This window comes from Neopelma chrysocephalum, unplaced genomic scaffold (assembly GCF_003984885.1).
Source record: "Neopelma chrysocephalum unplaced genomic scaffold, ASM398488v2 Primary Assembly neopelma1_42b, whole genome shotgun sequence".
Lineage (NCBI taxonomy): Eukaryota > Metazoa > Chordata > Aves > Passeriformes > Pipridae > Neopelma > Neopelma chrysocephalum.
The window spans coordinates 7,788,981-7,813,951 of record NW_020897701.1 but is presented as its reverse complement, the minus strand read 5'-3'; the positions used below and the strand labels follow the sequence as shown (position 1 = coordinate 7,813,951).

The following is a 24,971-nucleotide window of genomic DNA, read 5'->3' as shown; positions in this document are numbered from 1 at the left end:
TTGAGCACCTGGGCAGAGGAATTCTGTTTCCACAGGTGTACAGTCATGTCTCTTATGGGCAATGTTTATTTAATTTTAAGGAGAAAGCACCCAAAACCTCATTGTGTAAAAACAAGTACCACAGATATGCGAGCTGTGGCTTTATTTTGTTAAGTGTTGCATTGTGCTGCATTGAAAATCAAGTAATACAAATTATGCAGGCAAGGAAAGTGTATGTGATTTCATTCTGACAGCAGCTCTAGAAGAGTTTAACATTGCACGCACGAAGATGGCATGTATCAGAGTAGCAAGGTACAATGAAAACTTCCACTGTTCATTTGGTAAATATTTAAAAAGCTGTTCACTGGCAGTATGTATTTGACAGCTTTTCTACTGTATCAGTTCATAAAAGTTTTATTAGCCATTGTGTTGCTTCTGTGGGAATCCTTGAAACAGGAAATGTTTCCAGATGGCAAATTTTAAATGAAATAATGCATTCTTTAGTATTAAAAGCCAAGCAGAACCCGGGAGATCAATATGGATTTGGATCGAGATGCCAACACAAAGCTGAAGTGGATGAGGAAAAGAAAGATGATGTAAGAGACAGCAGAGAGGAGACAGAACATGAAGATCAAGAAGAGGAAGAATCATATAGCTTTCACAACAGTCCTGACGATTTGTATGCCAACATACAGGATGATCTCAAAGAGAACAGAAGAGATTGCTTTCTCTGTAAGAGACCACCCCCTCCTCCCCCTCGAAATCTGCCTAGCATCCTAAGACAGGACGATCTGCACGATTTATCACAAGGTACAGTCTTGGGAGGAAAATAAGCCCAGATACAAACATGTGCAAGTGCAGACTATGTGCTGCTGCAGAGATTACATATGATCACTTCTAACAGAGTAGCTAGGCAGTATGGCCCTAATGGTGCAAAGCGAGCATGTGCATATGCACTTTGCTGCATCAAGATGTTCATGACCAGGTCTGTCAGGTAATACGTTGATGTGGGCTGCTGGGTTCACGTTTTCCTAACTGTGCCTGTTTCAGAGAGCTGCCAAATAATGCACTGGATTTACAAGAGAGGCTTGAAACAAAAGATTGAGCTTGTATTTTTGTCAAGTTGCCTTAAGTATTTACCATTTTAAAGCATTAAATACTATCTTGATTTAATATAGCTTGGAATTTCACAGGTACAATTAATAGAAAGTGACCATGCAGAGAGAAGTAATGTAGTATTTTCTTACATTTTAGCTAATGTTGTAGTTAGTTAGAAGTAAAAAGCTATATTGTGTTGCAGATTGAAAAGAATTAAATGCTTTGCCTTTTTTATCTTTTTTTCTAATACTTATTCCCCAGAATAAAGATCTAAAATTTTGTGTTGGGTTTGGTTAAAGTGATGAGAAGCACAAAATGCTATTTGCATCTGTTTCAAAAGGGATGATCATCAATTTTTCTCACTGAGAAAATGAGTATGCAAAATAATCCAAGCTGAAATACCAGACTTAAATAGTTGCATAGGGGAAAAAAAAAAACCTTCTTATTTGTTATGAACACTACTGATAAGTGTGCACACAAACTGCTTCTCAGTTTCTCCACTGCTTATTACTGTTAACTCTGTTTTCAAATGTGGTGTAACCTATTAGAGTCTTAAATTACCATCACCAAGCACTCTGAAGTTCACATAATTAGACAGAAATAGCTCTCTAGTCTTATAGCCTGCTATAGGTAGGATTTTTCCTGTGTTCTGCTGCCCAAGAAAAAGCTGGCTACATGCAGGAATCCATAGGTGAATTCTAAGAGAAAGAGGGGCAGAATAACATTAATGCTAAAAATCCGTTTTGCTTCCCACAAAATACTCAACTGGAGCTATATGTGTGTATAAATGAGGGTCAGTTTTGGCACACATGATTTGTTAGTGTAGGTTTGATATAAATGCCTGTCTTGGAATAGGTCTTACATGGCTATACCATCAAGTAGTAATGTGACCGTCTCTGCCAAACACCAGCTGTCTGTATGTGGGTACCAGCAAAGAAAGTTTCCTGACTTTGTAGTGTCCTGTGCCGAATCCTGTCGTGGTAAAGCAGAGTTCATCTGAAAATGCTCCTGTGTGAAGAGTTCATTTAAAACGTGCTCTGAATTTTCCTATGTTTAGCCATGATTGGGGAATGAGTTATCAGAATTCCTCTAAATGAGGATGATGCTTGCTTTCAAAGAGGAGCTCTAATGAGTCATTGCTATGTATTTGCAGTGAGTGCTTGCTTTAGGAGTTGCTGTGGAGTACTTCAAAGGCAAGTCCCCTTTTCTTCAAGTCTGTGTTTTGGCAGTGGCCTGAGAGTGCCCCCTGTGGGAGTTAGAAAAGAAAGAATGTCCTACAGAGAAAGAAGCAGAACTTGTATAGTGACACGGCAACAAAATATTATTCATGTTAAAGATGGCAGGTGTATTAATCCCACTTGTTGTTTTAAAACATTTTTATATCTTAGTCAGAATACATGTTGATATTACATATTATTAATACATCCCCTTTATAAATGATGCATCCCATTTACAAAGGTATCCCACTTTAAAAGGTTGTTTAGCTCCTCTGGACCCATAAATAGATCATTCTTTAAATAGCAGCCAAAGGATTGAAAACACCAGTAGTGACCACAGCCTAGTTTAGCAGATACACATATGTACAGGCAGTAAATTACAACACAAGGAAAAAATGACTCAGTACAAGAATTCCAGGCAGGTCTACTGTTTTTGCAGGAAAGATGGGTAATCATCACAAGGAAGTTATAAACATTTATGGGAACACCAGCCTCAGTAACATCTTGTAACTCTTAGAAGTTTGTGGAGGTTTTAAAGGCAAATCAAAGCAAACCCAGGTATCGGGAAACTTATCAATGCCTTTTAATGCTGTAAAATGTACAAACTAAAGGAAAGCAAGTTCTAAGTAGTTGTTCTATGAAATATATGAAATACGGGGAGTACAGAGAGGCATTTGCAGGTATTAGAGTGGAGGAGTCTTAGCACAGATTATAAAAGGTCATAAATTTTACCTACACTGTAAGGGGATTTTTTTTTTTTTGACCTTGGCCTACAGCACATCTTAGTAAAGCCCTCAAAACCATGTGGGACATTGAAGATGTAGGAAAGACAAAATTCAACATTTTCTAAAATCAGTTTCTGTTCTTAAGTTATTGTTGCAACAGGTAAGAAACAAAATGTTTTCCAAAATTCCAAGGGCCACATTGGCTTCACCATGAAACAACATGTTTGTGAGAGCAACTGTGGTACTCTGTATTTCTTTAAATGAGTCCATTTATTTTGTGGCTAATAGCTAAGAATCTATGTTTGATAATCTGATGTGAAATCAGGAGGAGTCCCTGAAGTTGTAATTATTCCTTTGGGACACTTTCTCTACTGAGTTACATGATCAGAAGCCTCTGAAAATCAGAGCACTTTAGTTTAGAAGTGAAATTAGGTCTCTGAGTTACTTTAGGAAACTTAAAGCTTTAAGATAAGTCCTAATCTCCTTTCTTTACCCTTTACATGCAACACAATTTCTTCCTTTTTCAGAGAGGAATTTTGTGATAGACAGGAACAAAAGAGAACATGGTGATGGACTCAAAACACCGTGCTACAGAGAAGACCAAGATACATGCGAGGAAGGCAGCGAGGAGGAACACCCATACACTGCTGTGAAACTGGAGGAATCTGTGTATGATTTCATAGTGGGGGAGGAGGAGGAGAAGAGGAAACATTGCAGGTCCTTTATTGCGAACAGGCCGCCAGCCCCTGCCCCTCGTCCCACATGTTCACTGGTCAGAGAGGAGAACACGCCCTATATAGTACAAGGTTAACGCTGCTGCTTTGTCAATATCTTCTAGTAGAATGTAGACGTCTCTTCTGTTTGATGAATAACATTTTCTAAAAGACTAAGATCCTTGTTCAGTTACCTTCAAACCAACACATTGTTTGTTTCAGTCAACCTATTCTCATCCTTCAAATGAGCTGAGAACATATCTGAGTAATGTTAATTTTCAGTTTGCATGTCAGATAGTATCACAATTTTTATTTAGCTTTTAAAAAATTATGAGAATATGAGGGAAAATTAAGATTCACTGGGCTAGCTGTGAGTGTATCTGTTCTAGCAATTGCCTTTCAGTTTCTTTACTGAAATGATTTTACTTAATTCTAAGAGAGAAATTTTAGTCTTTTTTTATTCTGACAAGAACAGTAGGGAGAAATGCCTGTGTGAGAATTCCTCTTCCAAATATCCTTTCTCCAATACAAAATGCTAGAATTGGCCACTGTTTCTAGGTAGGATCATTTATATTTCTAACAGGAAGGATTATGTCCTTTTACCATTACTATGAAAACTGGGGAACATTTTTGAGCTTATTCATGGAAATATAAGGCTAGAAGGGGACCCCTGGAGGCCTAGTGGTTAGCATGCGGGACTCTCACTGCTGCGACCCAGGTTCAAATCCCAGTCCCCCCCCGGGCAGATGGAGCTCGTTAGCCCTGTTAGGCCATCCATCTATGAGAAGGTCACTCTAAACAAACCTACGTCCTGAGGACCTCACTGCCATTGTCCAAGCTTGCTTGGCCCCGGCAGATGAACCTTAGGATTAAAGGGTGGGCTCAGTTCAGCGCAGGCTGTGTCTCACCTAAAAAATCCATTGCGCAGGCTGGAAAGGTAAAAGACCTTTCCCAAAATCTTCGTTCGCGAAGACTGGCCATTATAAGGCTAGAAGGGATTTCAGGTATCTTTGCAATCCAATTCAGACTGAAGCCAAATTTCAAAGTAACAAAAGAAATTCAGTGAACTTACTGCAGAGATCTCTGTTTCAGTCCCAAAATCCATGCTGCCTGCATTTCCAGCCTCCTCTGCAAAAACCTGCCAAGGTATAAGAATATACATAAGAATAAACGGTAGAAAAATAGGCTGACAATGGACACCATTAGATTGCTTACTGCATGCAGTGCATGTTTTGCACTAAATCAGAATTAATACTATGCAAAACATTCCACCAAATACAGAGGAGCACCTCCTTTTTCATACGTGTCTCAGTCAGTGATTTCTTTTATTCTTCTTAGCTAGCTCTCTTCCTCCAGGCTGAATAACTCCAGGTTAGGGCCAGAATGCATGGGCTAGTGTGGTCATCATTTAGTTGCTCTTTCTTCAGCATATTCAGGAGGCATAGGAATGAATTATTACAGTAGTTACAGTGTAATCCAAGAATAGATGGGTATAGAGGGCCTGTTACAGCTATAAAAGTCATGAAATGGCTGCTTTTACTGAGGTTGCTAGAGCAGTGTCTCAAATCTTGGTCCACCATCATTATAGATAGGCCAGTGATTTGAAAACCCTTAATGTGAAGGTGCTTTATTTGGGGGATTGCTTTTACTGTCTGTTGTTGCACTGAGTATTTCTGCTTTGTCTCCTCTAACTGTTTGCTAAGGAAGAGATTATGAGAGGAACTGCTTTGATGGGACTGTGGTTTACCATATATATATTTATATATACACACACCCACAAGGTTTTTACCTTTGTTTTTATAAGCAAGTAGTAGACAAATTAGTTTCCTGTAGTTCTGTGAAATCAGCCCCTGACTCAAGTTCCTTTACTTACACAGAACATGAGAAAAGTAGAAGCACTTCAAGAAAGCTTCAACTGACCACTCAGGCCTCTGTTTTGCCTACCTGTATTTCTGGAGTATTTCACTCTCCTGTTTGTGCAGGGATTCCTGAGGTAGCAAGTGAAATTTCCGACAGAAGGAATATACCTTCCGGTGAAAGATTTTTCTTGCTGCTTTTTGTTCTTCTCCACAGCGGTTAAAAAATTCTTTATCCAGTCCAGCAACATCCCAGTTTCCAGTTTATTATATTAGAACTGCTTATATTCAGGAAAAAAAAGATTGCTTCATCTGTAAGAACCAGAAAATTTCGTTCTAGTCCATCATTAAAATCTGTGTGTAATTGTGGCCATTCCTTTGTAATTTAACCTAATCAGTGTAAAATACTCTAGCTAGTTAGCGTATATACACATTTTTCATCCCTCAAATAAATTGATTATACTTTTGGGGTTTATTTTCATATATTGTATTAAAAAGTGTATTACAGAAGAGGCAAAGTCAAATAATCAAAAGTTAGAATTGTAGTTTTGCTGTTCTTTCACCCTGCCACAAACATTGCAGTATATGCTCCTATTTATCACAGATATTTTGTTTCATCTAGTGTTTAAAGTGATTAAGCATGAAAAACTTCAGTGTTTTTTTATTCCCATTTTGTTTAAAATATAATTCATTCCTGCCTTAGGTCCCACGTTTCAGACCCTCCTGTTTTAAACCCTTTGATTTGTTCTCTATCCATTGAGTTTTTGGATGCCCAATATGAAGTAACTAAGATTCTTGAGATTTAACAGCATTAGCTCATACTTTATTCATTCAAAGGCATTGATTTCAGTGGCCACTCAGAACTTCAGATTAAATCATTAGTGTGTCTAGTCAGTACCCTGACATCAGGGACTGACAAGCCTGATTGCTGGCTTAAATGACATATCTGACATTATGCTAGGGCTTTGTTGGAAAGAGAAGTCCTGGTCTGCAGAGCAACTTTTAGTTCCTTAACTGAGGCATCCTCCCCTCCTCTGCATTTTCTCTTCATTCACTAAATACCTTTCAACTTATAAAACAAATAATTTAATATTCCTGTAAGAAACAGACTGTCTTCACTGCACAGTTCTGGTTGATCTCCAGAACCATTTCCTTCTGGTGTTTAGTAAGACACAGGTCCTATGGAAAAATGGGATTAGAGAATGGAGCATGATGCTCAGAGGAGGGCTGTGTTAAGGCCACGCAGTCACTCACAGCTGGATCCCCGTGTACTTTGGGAGTTAATGGAAAGAACAAGCTTCATGCCCAAAGGATTGCAAGGACTGTTGTGATAGTGCCATACAGAGATGCAAGAGGAGGATTTCTTTTTATGTACCCATAGATGGGCTTGTTTATTGGAAAAAGAAAAAAAGCATTGCATAGCAGAAATGCCTTTTGGCTCTTCGATTGCATGCTGGTGACTACTTTTTAATTTATTTTTTTATATCTATCTGGACAAATCAAGTAGCTGAATTTCCATGAAGACTTTCAGCACAAATTGAACAAAGGCCATGAAGTTACAAAAGAGTATCTTTTCCTTTAAGCAGAAGAAGTGGTGTTTCCATGAAAATAGCAACAAAGAAGAAAGCGAGCAAATAGCTCGCAAAAAGCAGCTTCCAAATACATGGAATCTCAAGTTTACACTGGGCAGAAAGTCTGCTCCCTGTAGATTACCCCACTTGGTGCTCTGCTGAACAGGCTAGGGAAACTGTTGATCTATGGAAAACAAACATGGGACTTGACAAGCCAGTTTTTAGAGTCACTTTCAGAGTAAGAACCTAGGCAGTAAACACTCAATGATGCAAGTTGTCATAACTGAACTACCACAATTTACAGTTTGAGCATCTGACTTGAATTTGCTGACAAATAAATTCTAGGAAACATGGGGGAGTTGAAAGATTTAAAATGTAAGTGTTCTAATCGCTTTTACTCAGTTTCATTTATTCCATTTTCAAATTTTAATGAACATTCCAACTACTGTACTGAACACTGGTAAACATATACTGCATTTTTAACAATCAGAGAGTGCATTTGTTCTTTAATTTAGACCACTGCAAGAATTCTGTCTTCTGCATGAAAGCCTCATCAACCAACAGAGCTGCAAATTTTGTCCAGATGGTGTACACTCTTAGTGTGCTCCCTTACCATTCCTCAGGTGCTTATTATTCCTCTGTAGATATTTCAGTGGTTCTTTTTAGTTGTGTGCTGGCAAAACTGTTAAATAAATGTATGAAGACGTTGTGTTTTCAGTTTAGAGTGCAATTTTAGTGTTCCCTATTGATACCAGATTTGATTGAGCTGGATACCAAAGTTCCTGGTGTATTTGTAGGGCAGGTGCACGAGTTTCTCTAATGCCACCCTTCCATTTCTGAAGTCTGACCTACTAGGACTGCCTCAAGGTCAAGGATTACATTACTGTCCTGGTTTAATCATTTACCTCTTATCACAGACCCCTAGTATGAAAGGGTTCTCTGCAGCAAGGACACCTGTCCTACACCAGCGTAAATAAAACTTCATATGCTATAGGCTTTGCTCCTTTGCAAACCTCTCACAACTCCCTGAAGGAATGTGTTACCCCTCTGTGCACTGAAAATATTTTACTATTTAAACATTGCTTTCTGTGGGACATCACACTAGGGTTAAAAGTTAGAAGTGGAAAAGTATGTTTTCCAGTTACTGTTCTGAAGGAGAATTGCGTTCTCAGTGCTCATCAAAATCACAGGGTATGCAGGAAAAGTAGCAGCCGGTGGATATTTTTAGGGAGGCAGAATATCTAACATACAGAATAGACAGCATAAACCCAACTGAAATGAATAAACAAAGTCCAGAACAGAACTGTTAATGTTTTGGAAACTTACCAGGCTGATTACTGGGAACTGTAGTGATCGCATCCTGAGTCAGTAATTCTTATTATGCCAATTGTTTAAATACTCTAAAACAGGGGTTTCCAAAGTGAAGCCTAAGAGCCTGTGCAAAACTGCAAAACATTTATGTCCCACAGAGGGATTTTATAGTACTTTCCTACAGTGAATATAAAGTACTGCACTGCAGATGAATTTCATTATGTATTCCCAACTTCAGGATGTTTTTCCATGAATGATATGATACTAGGAAGCACTGTTTAGCTGGCTTTGAGCAGTTAGACTGTTTTTACAGAACTGCTTGGAGAGTGGTATACCAGCTTCATCCACTGTATTTATTCAGTCAGGTTTTTTGCTATTTTAACTTTAGTAGATTGAAGCATGTACTGAATAAGGTGCACAGAGAGAAAAAATATTTATAGGATGCTGCCTGGTTGCAAACCAAACTCTTCCAAGTAGCATACTTGTGGTAAAAACAAATAATGAGTCTTCCCCTTTTTGTTTTTCTGTACTCAAGAAAAATGGGACTGAAGAAATATATTGAGGTTTTATGTGCTGGAGCAAATACTCTTGAATGTATCGCTAACGTCCTTCCAACTTCCATGATCCACTAAGTTAAACTTCCAATAAGAGCAAAGTTGTGAATTCTTTTCATTGTGTATGGTACAGCAAGTACTTTGACACCACTCTTTGAATAGCATCTTGAACTAACCACCAGTACCTATTCTTCTCACTCATTCTTTACCCCTTCTGTAAAAAGGGGTTCTGGTATTATTTTTATTATCTTGCCTCAGTGTAGAGGAGTCATCTCTATGTAATGAGATCTCTAATGACCTCAGGACCTCTTGAGGTCCCTCTGTGACCAAACTTGCTGGGATTCTAACAGGTTTGAGCTTTTATGCTCTGCAAAATTGGGAAGAGAATTGATGGCGAACATTTGTTTATTTTTGGACTAATAATTTCACATTGTGATTACACTGTAATTCTTTTTAAAACCAATCTGCTATTGGTCTGAGAAAATGGGATTTTTCATTCTCAGCCAACTAAGTAACTGTGCAAGGTAGAGGCTGACAATAGCCCTTGTAAGTTGTGATGAGTGGATGTGATGCTGTCGCTGAAAAACTCAGGCAGCATGCACTGGGCCACTGCAAGTAACAGAGCGACGTGGCAGTAGGATATTTCTGCAAGTGCATTTGATCTCACCTAATCTTTATTCTGATGAAATGACGGTTGTGTGTTATCAAAAATGTCTTGAGTGTCAGGCTGAACATTTAGTCCAGATCAGAATTTCTGTACCAGCTGAGATGTGGTCACTCATTTTCTTGCACTTGTGCATTTAAAACAGACTTTTTCCCTTTGTCTTGTCATGGTGGTAAGTGCATTCAGATACCTATGCTGCCACGACAGGACAGCTTCTGGGACTTGAGCCTTTGTTACCTTGCACCGTACAGCCATCCCTTCTCCACGATAATTAGACCAGATTCATGAGGCATACTGATGCATTTTGTTCTGTGCTCAGCTGCCTTCTCTTGGAAAAATAAAAAAGTCTGTTTACAGGGCCCCATTTCCTTAGTTGATTTCATGTTAGGAGTCTCTAGAATTTTTTGGTTTAATCTGAAATATGTGAAATATTTTGTGTAAGTTTTAGGAGTGGTTATTAGTCATCTCTTACTGGTTAGCATTGGATTGATGACCTCTCTCTAGTCCTCATGCTGAGTGAGGTTCAGTGTGTTAGCAACCAAAACAGACAAAAGGAAAATGAAATCTAAAAAGATGGGAACAAATATCTGCAGAGTTCTCATCTCCTGAATAATAAGCATCATTCTACTATATTCCTTCCTTAGTATTCTCTGTGTATTTGTCATCCCTTGCTGTGCTACATCTAATTTACAATCTAATCCCTACCAGAAAAAAAGAACTTGCAAGTTTTATTTGCCTAGGTACTCTGCATACGCAGTTGAGTTGTTAAGATGTTTAAATACTGGGAAAAAAATGAAATGGGCAAAGATAGGAGTCTCTCCCTGCAACATATCCCAACTAGCAATTCACCCCTTCTTCTCCATTCTGCCATTAATCATTAATTAATTGCATGACAGTTCTAAAATGAATGAAGCAGAAACCTACTAAGAACAAGGAGGAAGCTTACAAGTTCATTGTAATTTGCATCTGAGTTGATATGTGTTAATAAGTGGAACCCTAGTGTATTAATTAATTTGAATTATCACTTAGTCTTGTGTTCATATAAAGACTTTGTTCCCCTGTATTTTGGTTTTGAATGTTTACTGATTAAAGTAGTCATGGTGATAGATAATTTTGTTTGGAACATCAGCTCAATGAAGCTGATGAATAAATGCATCTTGCATTTCCTAAGCAAGCTGAATTCAAAAGAGTGATATTTATTGATTGATTTTTTTTTCCACTGTGTCTTTTCTCCTTTGTGTTTGTGCTACTGGAAGGGTGGACTAAGTATATAAGTATTAGGTATGATTAGCTCACATATTCTTCCAGAGGGTAGATTTATCAGTCTAGCTTTGTTTGAATCACTAGTGCATAGTGACAAACTGTTGTTTGATTTTTAGAGGTAATGTTGCCAATACAGCACATAGGCAATATCCCTCATAGTTTAGATGGGTAAAGTCAAATATAAATTAGAAACCATATCTTGGTTGATCATTGCCTCCTAACTGATATGAGTTCTCCTCTCCCATGATCTAACTCCTTCCACGTTTTGATTGCCTGTGTTTTTAATTACATCACTAAGCAATTTTTGAAATGTCATAGTGCATCTGTGATTCCTTACTGTTACAGCTTTTTGTTAGAAACTCTATTAATTCTGAAAATTAAATTCCTGTTCTTTTTGTCAACTAGCAGCTATTGTAAAAAATTTTTCTCTCTCTCTCTAGACCCCTTATACCCTGCACAGTTTCTTGCACTATACAACACTGCTTTTAGTACAGAATTATACACAAGAGACTTAGATTTCAAGTGTTTCTAACCCCTCTGTTTGTGGTAATAACCATGAAAATATTAACCACATTTCAAAATCATAGCTTTATTTACCTGCATTTGCGGACAACCTGAAATAAGATCTGTAGCTAGTCTGATTGAGATGAAAAAGGCAATTCAGAGTTCCTTGGATCCCACTGACTTTCCAAGCTTTACGTTAGGGATTTTCCCAGAGTTCTGCGTATTTGCCACAAAATTTGTGTTTTGTCCCACTTTTTAAATGTTACTTTCTGGTTTCAAGTCCTACTAGAAAATACTGCAGTAGTTTCATGCTTTCTGAGTTTGCTTTGCTGGAGGAATATTGAGGTTACATTACATTCCTAAAGAGTGATCTTACTGCCTAAGGCATAAAAATGTATTTAGGGCTTGCAAAAAACTTCATCTGTATCCTGTAGCAGCTGAAGAGAGGAGAGGGAATAAATGGAATTACTTATTAGTTCTCTCAGCCTCCTTTAATTCTGAGAAACTGCAAGGGAAGAAGAGATACGATGTAGACAAAAATTATATAGCATATATCAGGTCAGGACATTTAATTTGTGGATTTTGACCTACAAGCGTCTATAGGTACTTTAGCCAGTCACAACATGATTAAAAATTCAAAAGGACTCTCTTTCTGATCATACAGATGTTATTGAAATGTGCACATTAAGTATAAAAGTATAAAAGAAGTACTATACCCTTTTAATCAGATTATCTATGTCAGAGAGGCACAGAAAAAAAAAATATATATATAAATAAAGGATTGTGGAATTGTGACACTTTAAAAAATTGCTTTATTAATCCTGCTTTACTGAAGGTATATTTACTTTATCTTCCATAAAGAAATAATGGAAGATGACCATTCCTGTGCAAGATGACCGGTTTCTTTTATTTAACTGCTGTATTTGAGTAGTTCATAAGAATGTGGAAATGAAAGGGTGAGTTGCCAGAGTCTTCCCTAAACCTATGGCAGTTTTATGGTGGAGTGTGCCTGTCTTTCCAGGCATTCCAGAAACAGGCGTTTGTTTTCGCTGACCTCACCCACACTGAATGCTTGCTGCCAACTAAAATCATTCCAATAAGATGCGGCACGTAAAGTGGTTTTAATAGTTCTACTTTTCACTGGAGAAGTAATTCCATTTCTGATTACTCCAACACTGCAAAACTCAGCAGAAATTTCAAAGTCTATCAATTAAAGTGCTTTCTAATCAGGCACACTGTTGAGTATGTCCCTTCTCCTTACGCAGTAAAATTCAGGCTGCCTGCATTACGTCTGTGTTCTCATTACTTTAATTTCATCTTTTAAAGGAGAATACTATTTCAAGTATAGAAGAAAATACTGCAACCATATTTAGCAGGATACTTTGAGAATGACAGAAGAGTATTACAAAAGTTAAAATCTGTCTCAGTGTTAGGCTGAGCTAGGGACATAACATCATCAGCTTATGCTGCCTGTGTTTTCGCTCTGCATATAGGCTGAGAACTTTTTTAATGAACATCAAGTCCCTAGCTGTTTTCATTCATCATCACCTTCCATACAAGCCTACGCAGGAGTTAGCATAAAAACTTTGCTCTGCAGTGTAGAAAATACACCCTTATGAATTGCTCCTTCCTCACCTCTGCATGCAGCATGTGCTGAGTTTAGGTGTCACAGTGGTCTTGATCATCCATTTTACAAGTTTCCATGAGAGAAGGAGATGCATTGTACAAGGCAGCCCTGGGCAGGCAGACAAGGTGCAAACCAAGCTCCACTGGGTTTCCCTGGTCCACAGGAGCAAGAAGCCAGGACTCCAGGCTACCACGCCGAACCTGTTCTGCTGCTTGAGCAGAGCTCCGTTGTACTGGGCCTCGGTCCCCAAGCAAATATTTGCTCCATTGAACTGGCACATTTGCTGCATTGCAGTGATGACAGAGGATTACTTAATTGGAAGGAATTATTCTAGATTGTCAGTTTGTTTAGCTAAAAGCAGAACTGAGACTTAAGAGGGAAAGCTTGTGTGGCAGTAGCTAAGTCAGAAATTCCCACTTTCTGGGTTTTACTGTGCTGCCAGCAAAAGTTTGACGGTAGCATTTTAGGGCATATCCAGGCTGGCTGTACTCTGGGCACTTCACAGGAATGGGGATGATGGGCTATGCTAACAAAGTGATTGTGCTTTGCTGTTCCTAGGACTTGAATAAAATAGACAAAACTATACACATACTCTTTCTTTAGCAGTGTCATTATTCTCACCTGGTACTATTTGGTTTATTTCTGCCTTAGCTTTCCCCATAAATTAATAAGCAGGCTACAGTAAGTGTCTGTACCGTGTGAAGAACTCTGAGGTCTAGCTATTTCTTCTGAACAAGTAACATGTTAAGGTGATAAGTCCATTTTATTTTCTTAAAAGCTTTTTGTCATGGTAGCTGTAATATCAATAATCCTGCCATTCTGTGCAATAGAACAATTTTTCAAGTAATTAACATTAGACTGACAAGTGGGTTGAAAAGTACTGCTAGGCTAGAACAAAAAACTTATTCCAGCCTGCTTTTATGAGTCTACTTCCTTTGTTCAGAATGTGTGAAAAATTGCCATTTTTCAACTTCCTTATATTCTTATTGTTGTTGCAGTGTTTCAGCAAAAGGCCACTCGAGTGACCAGTGACAGCAACAGGACATATTGCGACGCTAAGAAGCCTGGTACAGAATTTAATTTAGCTCTTTAACTGCCTTGATATTTTTCAGTAGAACTAGTAGAGATTTGCCGTGACTTGATTTTGGCTAATTTAGCATCTGTTTTGCCGCCTGTGATTTATGTCCTTAATGGTATTGCAGCATTAAGAGATCAGATTAAAGAAAGAAGAATAAAAGTTATAGTCTTGTAGGAAAGATTTGTAGAGTCAGAGTTACTTCACATTTTTCTGTTTCCTTCATTATTGTGATTAAAACCAAGAAAAGGAAAGACAGGAGGGCTCAGCTGTGCACTAATGCCAGCCATGGAAAGATGGCAGTGTGGGGAGCAACAGTGCCTGGGTACCCCAAGATCCATGTGAAATTAATTACTTGTGGCAGTCCAGTTGTTATTTGAGTTGCAGCGCTTCAAAATGTTACTACTGTAAATTCCATTAATGGTACCCTAAAATAATCAGCAATGTTGTGTACAAATGAATGAACACTGAGTGAAGATATTTCCTCCTGGTTCAGTTATCAAGTAGCACGTCAGGATTAAATCATATAGAGCAGCACGTAATCACTAATTTATTACTGTACTGGGGAACTGCAGTGAAGTTGGAGAGGGAATGAGAAAAAAGACACTGTGGATATTTTTTATGTCTTAACATAGCAACAATTTCCTTTAAAACGTCAGTACTCTAGCTGTAGTGATAGAAGGAAACGTAGTGCTAGAAGGAAATTCTTGTATGAACCAACACTAATGGAGAATCCATGGACCAGGGCAATAGTAATGAACAAAATGTTTAAGATGCTACTCTGCTGCCAAAGAGTAATGGTAGAATCCTCATTGATTTGTTGCATTTCTCATTTCTCTCTTTCTACATTTTTTTGTAGCACACAGAGGCCACACTGACACAGCAACTTACAGCATCGTGAAACACAACCTCCCTGCTGAACAGGAAGAACTCATCCGCTTGCAGGAACAGGTGAAAAAGGGGGCAATTTCTGTGGATGAAGCCCTGGACAGATTTAAATGGTGGCAGAAGGAAAAAGAGAGACTACAGTCCACTCAACAAGTATGAATCTGAAATTTGTTTCTTGACAGGAATCTTGATCAGAAGTTCTAGAAACAAAGTCTTGTGTTTTGGCTCCTACATGTGAGGTCAGAAATAAGGGTCATGGTTTATCTGCCAGTCAGCTCCCAAGGAGTTTGTTGCTTATGGTTCTGAATTTACTAGATACCCATTTTCCTGTTGTTTAATTACTTGAGAGACTTTCTGAATTTACTTTACCTGACTTCTGTTGCCATTGGTTAAAATCCCAAGTTAAATATGTGGGTCTTCTAAGACCAGCAGTTTCTGTTTGAAACTGCTAGGTGATGCTTAGGTCCTCTGCATCTTTCAAGAAACCACAAACCTTATGTAACCAAATGAGCTGAATGTGCTATTGAGCAGTGTCAACTAACAGAAACATAACTATATCAAGCATACATTTATTATAGTCAGTTAATATATACCAACTTACACCAGGCTTATGCATATCTGAAAATGTTGAATATACTTAGTGGAATTCAGAACTGTTAACAATCCTCTTCAGCTCCTTTGTATTCAATGTATGGAGTAAATTGAGGTGCACAAAAACAGGATTTACAAAAGCCCACACACTGAGTCACTGAAAGAACTGCATCAAAGCTGCAGGCTATGGAGAGGAGGTTTGTTAATTACTTCTAAAAAGACACATGGAGGAAGAGGTTATGCCCTCATTTTGTATGAAGTCATGCATTAAGAAAAATATTTTTTGTTATCATTTGAGTCATTTAGTAGAAAGAGGAAAACCAAAGCTAGTCTGCTACTTTGCAGAGTGGGAGAGCTATCAGTTGCTGCCAACAAGGAGAGATTAAATGCTCTTTGTGTTTGCATCTACTGAAGAAATAATCTGAGTTTAGTCATCACAGTGGAACACTTAACAGCAAAAGTGCAAGGGCCTAGGAGAGTTTAGCAGCCTGGTTCCTGGGCTGGGCACCAGGAGCGTGGCACTGGCTGTTCGATAGTAGTGCAAGAGTGTGGTGGATGCCCCTTTCCAAATCCATCTGCAGCCAAGCACACAGATGAATTGTGGATATTGTTCTATCTGTCAGGAGAATTTCTCATGGAGGAGGATGATATCTAATCTGTGCCATTATAGCAGCACTAAGCTATAAGTCTTTTTTTTTCTTGGTAAACTATAAGATGGCTGTATTTCAAGAAGGATTTACTTGGCCTGTTTATACTCCTTCAGAGAAAAAGCTACTTTGTAGTGGTCATTTATGCCCTACACTGCATGTGTGACTTCTCTTTGGTTTTGTTCCTTTTCTTTGGTTTTGTTCTACAGAAAAGTCTTTTGTTGTTACCCCTCTATAAACATGGTGAATTTACTTCATGCTGTCACTGCAGTTGTCTGGTCTTCACTTGGATTTTTGAAGAAAAATTGCTTGTCCAAAACAAAAAAAAAACAAACCAGAACCCCAAGTCTCAGTAATCTAATGCCAGAATCAATGTAACTTACTGATGGGGGAAAAATTCCACAAGACTTAAGTATAAATGCTAAAATTACCATCATAAACATTTTTCAGTCTTTTAAAATTATTTTCCTGGAGAGAGAAGCTTGGTGTTCAGAATGCTAAAGAATTCAGCTTTTTGTAGTCACTCATTATTTTTACAGTAAACTTCCATTACTGTTTTCTGCTGCTGGTTTTATGCTTGTTTTTTACTTAAAGGAAAAAGTGCATCACCCTAGAGACACCACTATTGGAAACAGACAAGAAAATTAAAATCTGAGTGGTAAGTTGCATTTTTTCTGCCTTTTAGAACTCTGAAGCCTTGAACTGTAAGTATACTGCAAAGGTCCAATCCAAAGCCTTTTGGATCAGGCATTGAATTTGTAATGAGCATTTTCTGTATCTGACCACATTTAAGTTATGGTGGCGTAATCAGGCCTTCAGCAGAGTCAAGATTTCATCCCAGAGACAAACTCACTGAGAGTTAATGGGGCAGAAAATTTACCAAGTGTCTGTGGCTCAGCTTTTCTGTAGCCCATTTCCTACTGCATCATCACAATTAGGGTTGATGGTTTCTTTAGAACAATTTGCTTGATGACTTCAATATTTTATTTGTGAATCAGCCATCAGTTGGCACTTGCAAATTCTTGATGAACTTTCCACTGCTACAGCAGTTTTTATGAGTATTGTGAGTCATTAATTAAAAGTGTACCATTTGTCATTCAAGATACCTTTTTCCGTTTTGGGGGAAAAATGGACTTTCGGGGTTGTGCTGTGTAGGGCCAGCAGCTGGACTAGATGATCGTTGTGGATGCCTTCCAGCTCAGGATATTCTATGATTCTTTGTGATTGAATGTCATCTGCAACAGTATAAATCATCTTCATTTCCTAGAAACTGTTTTCTCTTGTTGTGAAAAGATTGTATTAAGTGGTATTGATTTTAGGCCTATGATTTCTGTAAAATTCAGTACATATGCTGAAATGAAGATCAGTGTTTCTTTTTTACATTGCACTCAGTACCATTTCTATATTGCTATTTAAAATTATCACCTGAATGTGTTATTTCGTTACTGCAAAAGAGAAAAATAATCCACAGTACTGCTTTCATTATTCTCTTACATGTTGTTGTATTTATATGGACTTGTGAGATCCTGTAATTAAGGGAAAGCTGCCCAGTGGCAGCTTTGCAGTCCAGATATTTCAGTGTTAATATCCTCTGTGGCTGGTAGGGGTGCAGCATCAAAAGCCTTCACAAGGCACTCAGAACCTGAGGGCTTGGGATCACTGCATTTGTACCTACAGCCTGTTTTCTATAGGCAAGGCAAAGCTCATGTCAACATGGAGGTGATTCTTGGAAAGTATTTGTCTGGGTTTTTTTAAGGCCAGATCTGTCCTGCCTCTGTAGCTGTCCTCCCTCTCCGGAGTTCATTTATTGAATTGTCAGCAGAAATGTAGTATCAACACCAGAATTGTGAATTTTGTGAAATTATCCAATAACTGAGATAATGATCACTATGTTCCCTTCTGATCTTAACCTTTTTACCCTCTGTTACACTGTCGATGTCCTGTGTTGCATATAAATCAGCAGCTTAATGCTGCAGAAATACAGTGGGAAAAATCATTATGGAGGCCCCTGTCTTGTCCAACACTGCACTTTACTATCAAATATTTCAATGCTTGAAAATAAGGACTTGCTCTACAGCTGGAGGCATAGTGAGGGTAAGAATTAAGAAGGATGCAGAAAAGTAATACCTAAGTCCAGACAGAAATACATTGCCTGGAACAAAAATTAAAATTACTTTCTTTTCTCCTTCAAAATTCCTAAGGAAAGCAGACCAGAGAGCATTAATTTGAGAGACTTTTTTTTTTCACATGCCATTTAATAAAGCAGTATATATGAATGTTAGCAGTCCTTAGATATGTTTAAAGAATTCTAGTTTTTACATCTGTATACAGACTCTCCATTCTGTACCTTTAAAAACATGGGCCTCCCTCTCCTGATTCCATGTTTGAAATAAGGATTTGCATAGTCTTTTTCATAGACAGTTTTTGAAGTCTTGATTGAGGATTTAAAGAGATCACATCAGAAGCCTGGTAGGAAAGGAATTTGCTTTTATTTTAATGAGAAAAGAAAATATCTCTTATAAATTAGTGTGGAACATAATTTTTAGTTTCTTGATAAGTTTGATCTTGCTTCTCTGTAATGAAAGTTATTAATGAGAGTGACACTTGGTTCAGTCTTCCATTATAACATTTGATGCTATCACAAAGTTCATGTCTCCATTTGCAACAGTTTAATATGTGACTGAATAACGCCCCCCCCAAAAAAACTGCAAAGCAAAAAGTTCTGCCACTCTTGGAGCAAAATATCTACAAAAGCCTATTTTAAGAATAACTAAATAAGGCCTAGAATGTTCATTTGCGGAAGGTAGAGGCACAGACAATGGTTTATCTCAGTACTGTATAATATACATATGTCTGACCCATAGACGTTGATAATATCCTCTCTTTTTTTCCAAGAAAGTAAGTAGCATGTTAGCCAACAGAACAAAACCAACAAAACCAAATAACTTTAATAAAATTTCAGGGAAATACATAAAAGATTTGTGGACAAAAGACCCTTTTTGAAATTTAAGTAGCTGAGATTTTTTAGGGTACACCACCAGAGTAGCCTGTTGCCCATGGGAAACTATCTGTAAGCAAGGCTCACACACTAATTGGAAAGCTGCCTTGCCACCCCTGAAGTGCTACAGAGTAGGAGAGACAGAAGAGTAGAGAGAACAACAGAATTGAAGGTTTGAGAGTCTTAGGTTTGTGCATGTCCACTAAGAAAATGAATGACAGCAGGTGAGACAAGATTTATGCAAGGATTACTAGACAAGTTTCCTTTAAAGTCTTAAAAAACGATGCAGCTTCCACATGCATTCCAGATCTATACTTACTAGCACATAGGCATCATATTGTTTTTTAAACACTTCTGTCTACATCATTGGCCATTTGAATTACCTATGAAAATGAGATTTCAAAATCTGCCTTCTATTGCAGTTCCATTGTGGCACCTCATGTGCTACATCCCACGGATTTAGTCATCTAGCATCTAAAAATATGCACAAGATTGCAGAAACTACGTAAGATGGTTTTTGTTGCTTGTAGTGAGCTATCCTCTCATAGCTAATCTCTATAGAACCTTGAACAAGCGTTCGAAGGTCTTTAGGGATGCATAGTAAAGTGCAAGATTCCTCATCAAAACTGGGAATGACTGATGCTCTATTCTCCACTCTTGACATAGCAGCAAGAACTGACTAGTAGGTGTCACTGCTTCATTGCTAGATAATGAGCAGCCATCAAAGACAAACTATAACTCAGATGGATTTCAGAAGACAAATACTGCATTAAACAAATGTTAAGCTTGATTTATTATTATTGTTGTTGTTTTGTTGTTATTTAAATGCCAGCAACGTATATAATAGTTTTAAATGAAGGTAGGTCTTAGAAAAGACTAAATGCAAGGTAAGTGGCCTGCTGTGGAAGGGTCAAAGCTTTTTCCTCAGGGATCTCAACTTTAACCATTTATTTTGTAGCTGTTAAAATCAATAGGTACTTACACTGAAGTGGCCTTCATACTCAAGGACAGCTTTACTAGCTGTTGCTATAGACTGTTTAATACTGACCCACTCTTGTAAGGCACTATAAGTAACCAGGTCATCCACTGCAGTAAAGGCATCCTCCACAGAACTTCTTCTTCTAGATTTTGATTTCCAAATTTGCAGATGCCCAACCAGCTGCCAAAGACCAAATCTCTTTCCCAGCTTCATCCAAAAAAACCCACTCAAACAAGCCCAATGCACCTTTTACGAACTGGCAGTTTATTGATTACGTTCACTATCCTAAATGTCTGGCTTCATTCCTCAACCCTCATCAGCACCTTGTTTTTAGTCCAAGTTGCTAATAGATTGCTTATTCATCAGTTGATACCACTCCAGCTTGCAGGTTGTGTCTGAGTAGAGTTCTTTGAAAACCCAAAAAACAGCACTTAATTTTGGGCACAATAACCAGTTTCTGTTGTCTCTACTAGGTCAATAGAAGATGAACAAAGACCTTAATTTTGACATTTGGATCCATGGGAACTCAAACTTCTTTAGTCAGCCCAGTTAGCAAAGTTGAAATAACTTGGGACCCTGAAGCACATACAAGCTTTTGTATATGTGGAGAGTGAGGAAGTCATAGAAAAGCATCTTTTTTCTTCATGACTTCAACAGTACGCATTTCAGTCAGGACCTCTAGTCTTTAAAATACTTACTCATTGGTAGTTTACAGTAGTGTCCATTGGACTTGTGAAGCTACGCCTTTAGCCTGGCTTACTTCCAATTTCTTAAGTATTTTGTAGCTTCACGTGATGCTCAAACTTAATATCAAGAAAATAACAGAAATCAGTTTCCTGCCTATTTGTCACTGAGTCAGGTGTTCATGAGGCAAGCTCACGGTCACAGTTGACTGAGGAGTTCACCAAGGCAATGAATATTTGTGTACTCCTCAGCCTCTCTTAATTGCCACTGATAAAGACCAGACATGCTATTGGGAGTAAGATTTGTACAAAATCCACCTCATATCATTCTCCCACACAACACCTGTTTATTTTTGTGGATGTCTCTTGCTCCCCTGCTCCCAGGGACATGTGTTGTCTTCACATCTGAAGTAAAACAAATAAGAAATGACTCATCCTAGGTATGTATTTTCTGAATTATTCAACTTTGAAAGACTTTGTGCACTGACCTAACTTACTGATATAAATGACTATTGATTGCATCTATTTCTTTTCAGCCTTCAACTAGGAGCCCAACAGACAAGGAACATATGCCTAATTAACAGAGGTAAAAGCACATATATGAATGTGTACCACACACACTCTCACAGACATACGTTATTTGTCATGGAAACTAATGCTTGTGGAAGTACTTTCCATCGGAGTGCATTTATGTAATAATAGAATGGAAATGCAGCTCAGAAGTTCTGATTTCACAAGATAAACCATAATCATCACAGTCTAGTTTGTCCTAGAACTTTTTATCAGGTATCAGCCTATTCATATTTACTGCAGGGCAGATTAGCAAGCAGTTTAGGCACTTAGCTAACTTGTGGATGCAGTTGAAGAGAGTTCCTGTTAGGTATTGCAACTAACGCAGTTTATACAGCTAAAAGCTGTATTAGAGTCTAGTCCTACATACTGATTTCACATGCAGATTCAAACATATTGAATAAAGTTGAAAGCTATGAATGCAAGGATGTGTCCAGATGAAATTCTTGTTTTTCTAACTCCTCTAAAAATAGTCATTCAACCTTTCTTATGCATGGAAGGATGACTTGCATTAAAAATTCAAGGCTAAGAGCAAGGATGTCAACACTCTGTTAATGTATGTGAAAATCTTTTCCTTGAGATGTTTACCAAATTCCCAATTACTAGATTTTCTCAGGCACTGAAATTTTTTGGTTTCTTGATCTCTGCAAGAACAGTCTGTGCAGAACAGGTTCAAAAGTCGGAGTTTGATTTTCTTCTTCAGTTTGCTTTCCTTCAGATGAGCTTAGGATCTGAAATTTTTGAAACTGAAGTGTAACATTTTAGATATGAGGAGCATTTGTGATTTTGCATTATTAGAGTTTCAAAAGGGATTAAGTACTATTTGTTCACGGTAGCAAAATGATGCAATTTATTCCTTGAGAAAAATGTCATTTTAAAGGCTTCGTTAGCTTAAGTTACTTTGATTCAGTTTGCCTCTCCAACTTTCCCAAGTCAGAGGATGCAATGTTGCACTGTTATAGTGGGGAGTTTTTTGGCACCGAAAGAGGATTATCTTCAGTGAGGTCTCTTCTGCCACCCTGCTCTCATGTAAAGGAGTGGGCAGTGGCTTCTTGTGAGAACTGTGTTTCCATGTCTCATTTCTGGAGCCAGCTGCCCACCCGCTCACCAGAGTACAGTGTCCACACCATAAAACACTAGGTATTTCCTCTGCTGCTGCTTATCCTCTAAATCACTTGTTCATGCCTTCCTCTTCAAAAGTTCTCATTAAAACAAAAAAATTAGTCTTATGACACAAGCTAAGAATGAAAAATTATCACTCCTTCAGGAGGCAGTTTAACTCCTACATGGGCATTCCTAACAGAGCTGTTTCCTTGAGTGGAGATGAAGTCACCTACACTTAATGAGTAAAAAAGCTTTGAATTTCAAAAGCTCCAAAGCTGGGGAAAACTATTACAACAACAAAAAAAAAAATAAAAAAAAACACCTGGGTAATAACAGAGATGCTTATAAATTTCAGATTGCTAAAGTGAGATGAATCATGTAAGGGGAGATAACCTTGGGATCAGAATAGGTGATTTCTGTCACCTTTAGAAAATCATTATGTAGGAGAGAGAAGGTGAATTAGATGTGGGAGAACTTGCAAATAGAATTTATCCAGCACATTCAATCAATTTTGTTTGTGAATTATCCACATCAAAGTCCAAGGTTCTCTGCTTCTGCAAATTATGGCCTGTCTGCTGTTTTCTGTCTTCATATTTGTTCAGAGAGACTACTTTTTTTTATGACTAACTGCAGGGAGATTTTTGAGTGTTTGATTGTTACAAAAATTGTGGATAAACATTAAAGACCTACCTTTCTATTGCTAATATTTTGACCCTCCAAACAGCCAAGTCTCCAACTCCAGTGCAAAGTTCTTAGCTGTCTAAGTTCATGCCTACCCACAGATCATCACATTTTCCTTATGCAAGGTGGGAGTAGGATAATGGAATTGACATCCACCTGGTGGATCCGAAGGAATAGACTGGTTTTGATTCTCTCATACTCATTTCAACAAACACAGCCTTTGATTTTATTCTAAACAAGCATGACCCAGTCTATCGAATAACAGGCATTTTTCATTATTTCTTACAGTGCAACTCTTCAGCCAGCTGCACATCAGTTTCCTCTGCTTGGTATCCCACACGTCTTCTGGCTGTGCCCTGACAGCCTCAGGCTCCAGCCCCTCCTGCTGCAACACAGAGGTGTGATCATTGCTGCACTTTCCGTGTCTTGGGAGCTCTCGCCTGGGCCAACTCTAGAAGAAGATCAGTATCACTAAAGCAAAATTAATAAGATTTCTCGTAAAGTCAGCACTGAATTTTACATCTTTCCTTTGCCTTTTTTTTCCCCCCAAGATGACAGCTCAAAATTTATATAAACATGTATTGCTTGCCTTAATAATTTTTTAAGTCATTTCAATTTTTCTATCACTCTTGATATTTGTTTAAAAGTAGATTTTATGCACAGAAGAGGAATATTGTGAAAAGTTCTGAAGATTATAACGTGATAATAAATAAAATTTCATTTTTACTTTTTGTTAAAATGTTATAGTAACTTTGTATAAAAATTTGTCTTTCCTGGGAATAATACTTGTACTCCATCACTAGCTTAAATAATTGTACTCACAGTAAAGATAATTTCTTAAGCCAAACTATGTAAATCAGTACAAATTATCTGCTAATGCATTAAAGTGATTACAAGAATTTGGCTTACAAGGAAATTATGTTTTGTTTAGTAAGTTGCCTAAGGTAAATAATATCCAAAACAAACTCAAAACACCCTCTACTGCATTAACACAGCAAAAGTAAAGGAATAAATGTGGTTATTAGGTATTAATGGTCTGCATTCCCATAGTGTTATTCTACAAAATTTAAGTGAGGATGTGATGATATGAGTATGCAGAATGACTTACCCTATTTCATGCACAAAAAAAAAAAAGAAAAAAATCGCCTAACTGTAAATGAATTTTGCTCCTTAACTGCATGTTAATGTGACACCCAAATTTGGAAGAGGGGAGTGGATTTGATGTTCAAGCCCTCAGGGCTTATATTATTTTTCCAATTTCAGTAAATTATTGTGCCAAGTGAACCATTAGAAATAAAAATAAGCCAAAAAAAGATGATGTTGGGATTTTAAAATAATGACAAAATCTTGAAAGCATCTAGATTTAGACTAATTAAAAATCTATTTTCTATTTTAAATGGGTTGATTAAACATTTTCAGGAAATTATCTGTTCTCTGGGGGAAAACCCACATTTCTGTTAAAAACACTCCCACAAACACTGCAGATGTGTTGCTATGAAGTCATAAATATTCAGTGACTGCTGTATTAGTGTGGCAACATGGCTTTATGTTCCATACTGAGCTATTTGAACCACAGCAAAAGCCTTGAAATGTATAATGTATTCCAGAGCTGGAAATACAGTCAGTGCCTAGGAACTGAGGGGCATGAGACTGGGCAGGAGAGAAGCTGTGAC

General features: G+C 37.8%; 1 protein-coding gene across 1 annotated transcript in view; it reads left to right on the top strand.

Annotated features, from left to right (window-relative positions):
- Positions 1–24,069, top strand: part of BANK1 (B cell scaffold protein with ankyrin repeats 1) — a 141,885-nt gene extending 117,816 nt beyond the window's left edge. Inside the window, exons 9-14 of the mRNA XM_027677165.1 lie at positions 484–789; positions 3,547–3,825; positions 14,081–14,149; positions 15,017–15,198; positions 16,878–16,941; positions 23,587–24,069. Of these exons, the coding sequence (XP_027532966.1) occupies positions 484–789; positions 3,547–3,825; positions 14,081–14,149; positions 15,017–15,198; positions 16,878–16,931 (890 nt within the window). The 3' untranslated portion in view covers positions 16,932–16,941; positions 23,587–24,069. The remainder of the gene's footprint in view (positions 1–483; positions 790–3,546; positions 3,826–14,080; positions 14,150–15,016; positions 15,199–16,877; positions 16,942–23,586) is intronic.
- Positions 24,070–24,971: the final 902 nt, after the last annotated feature.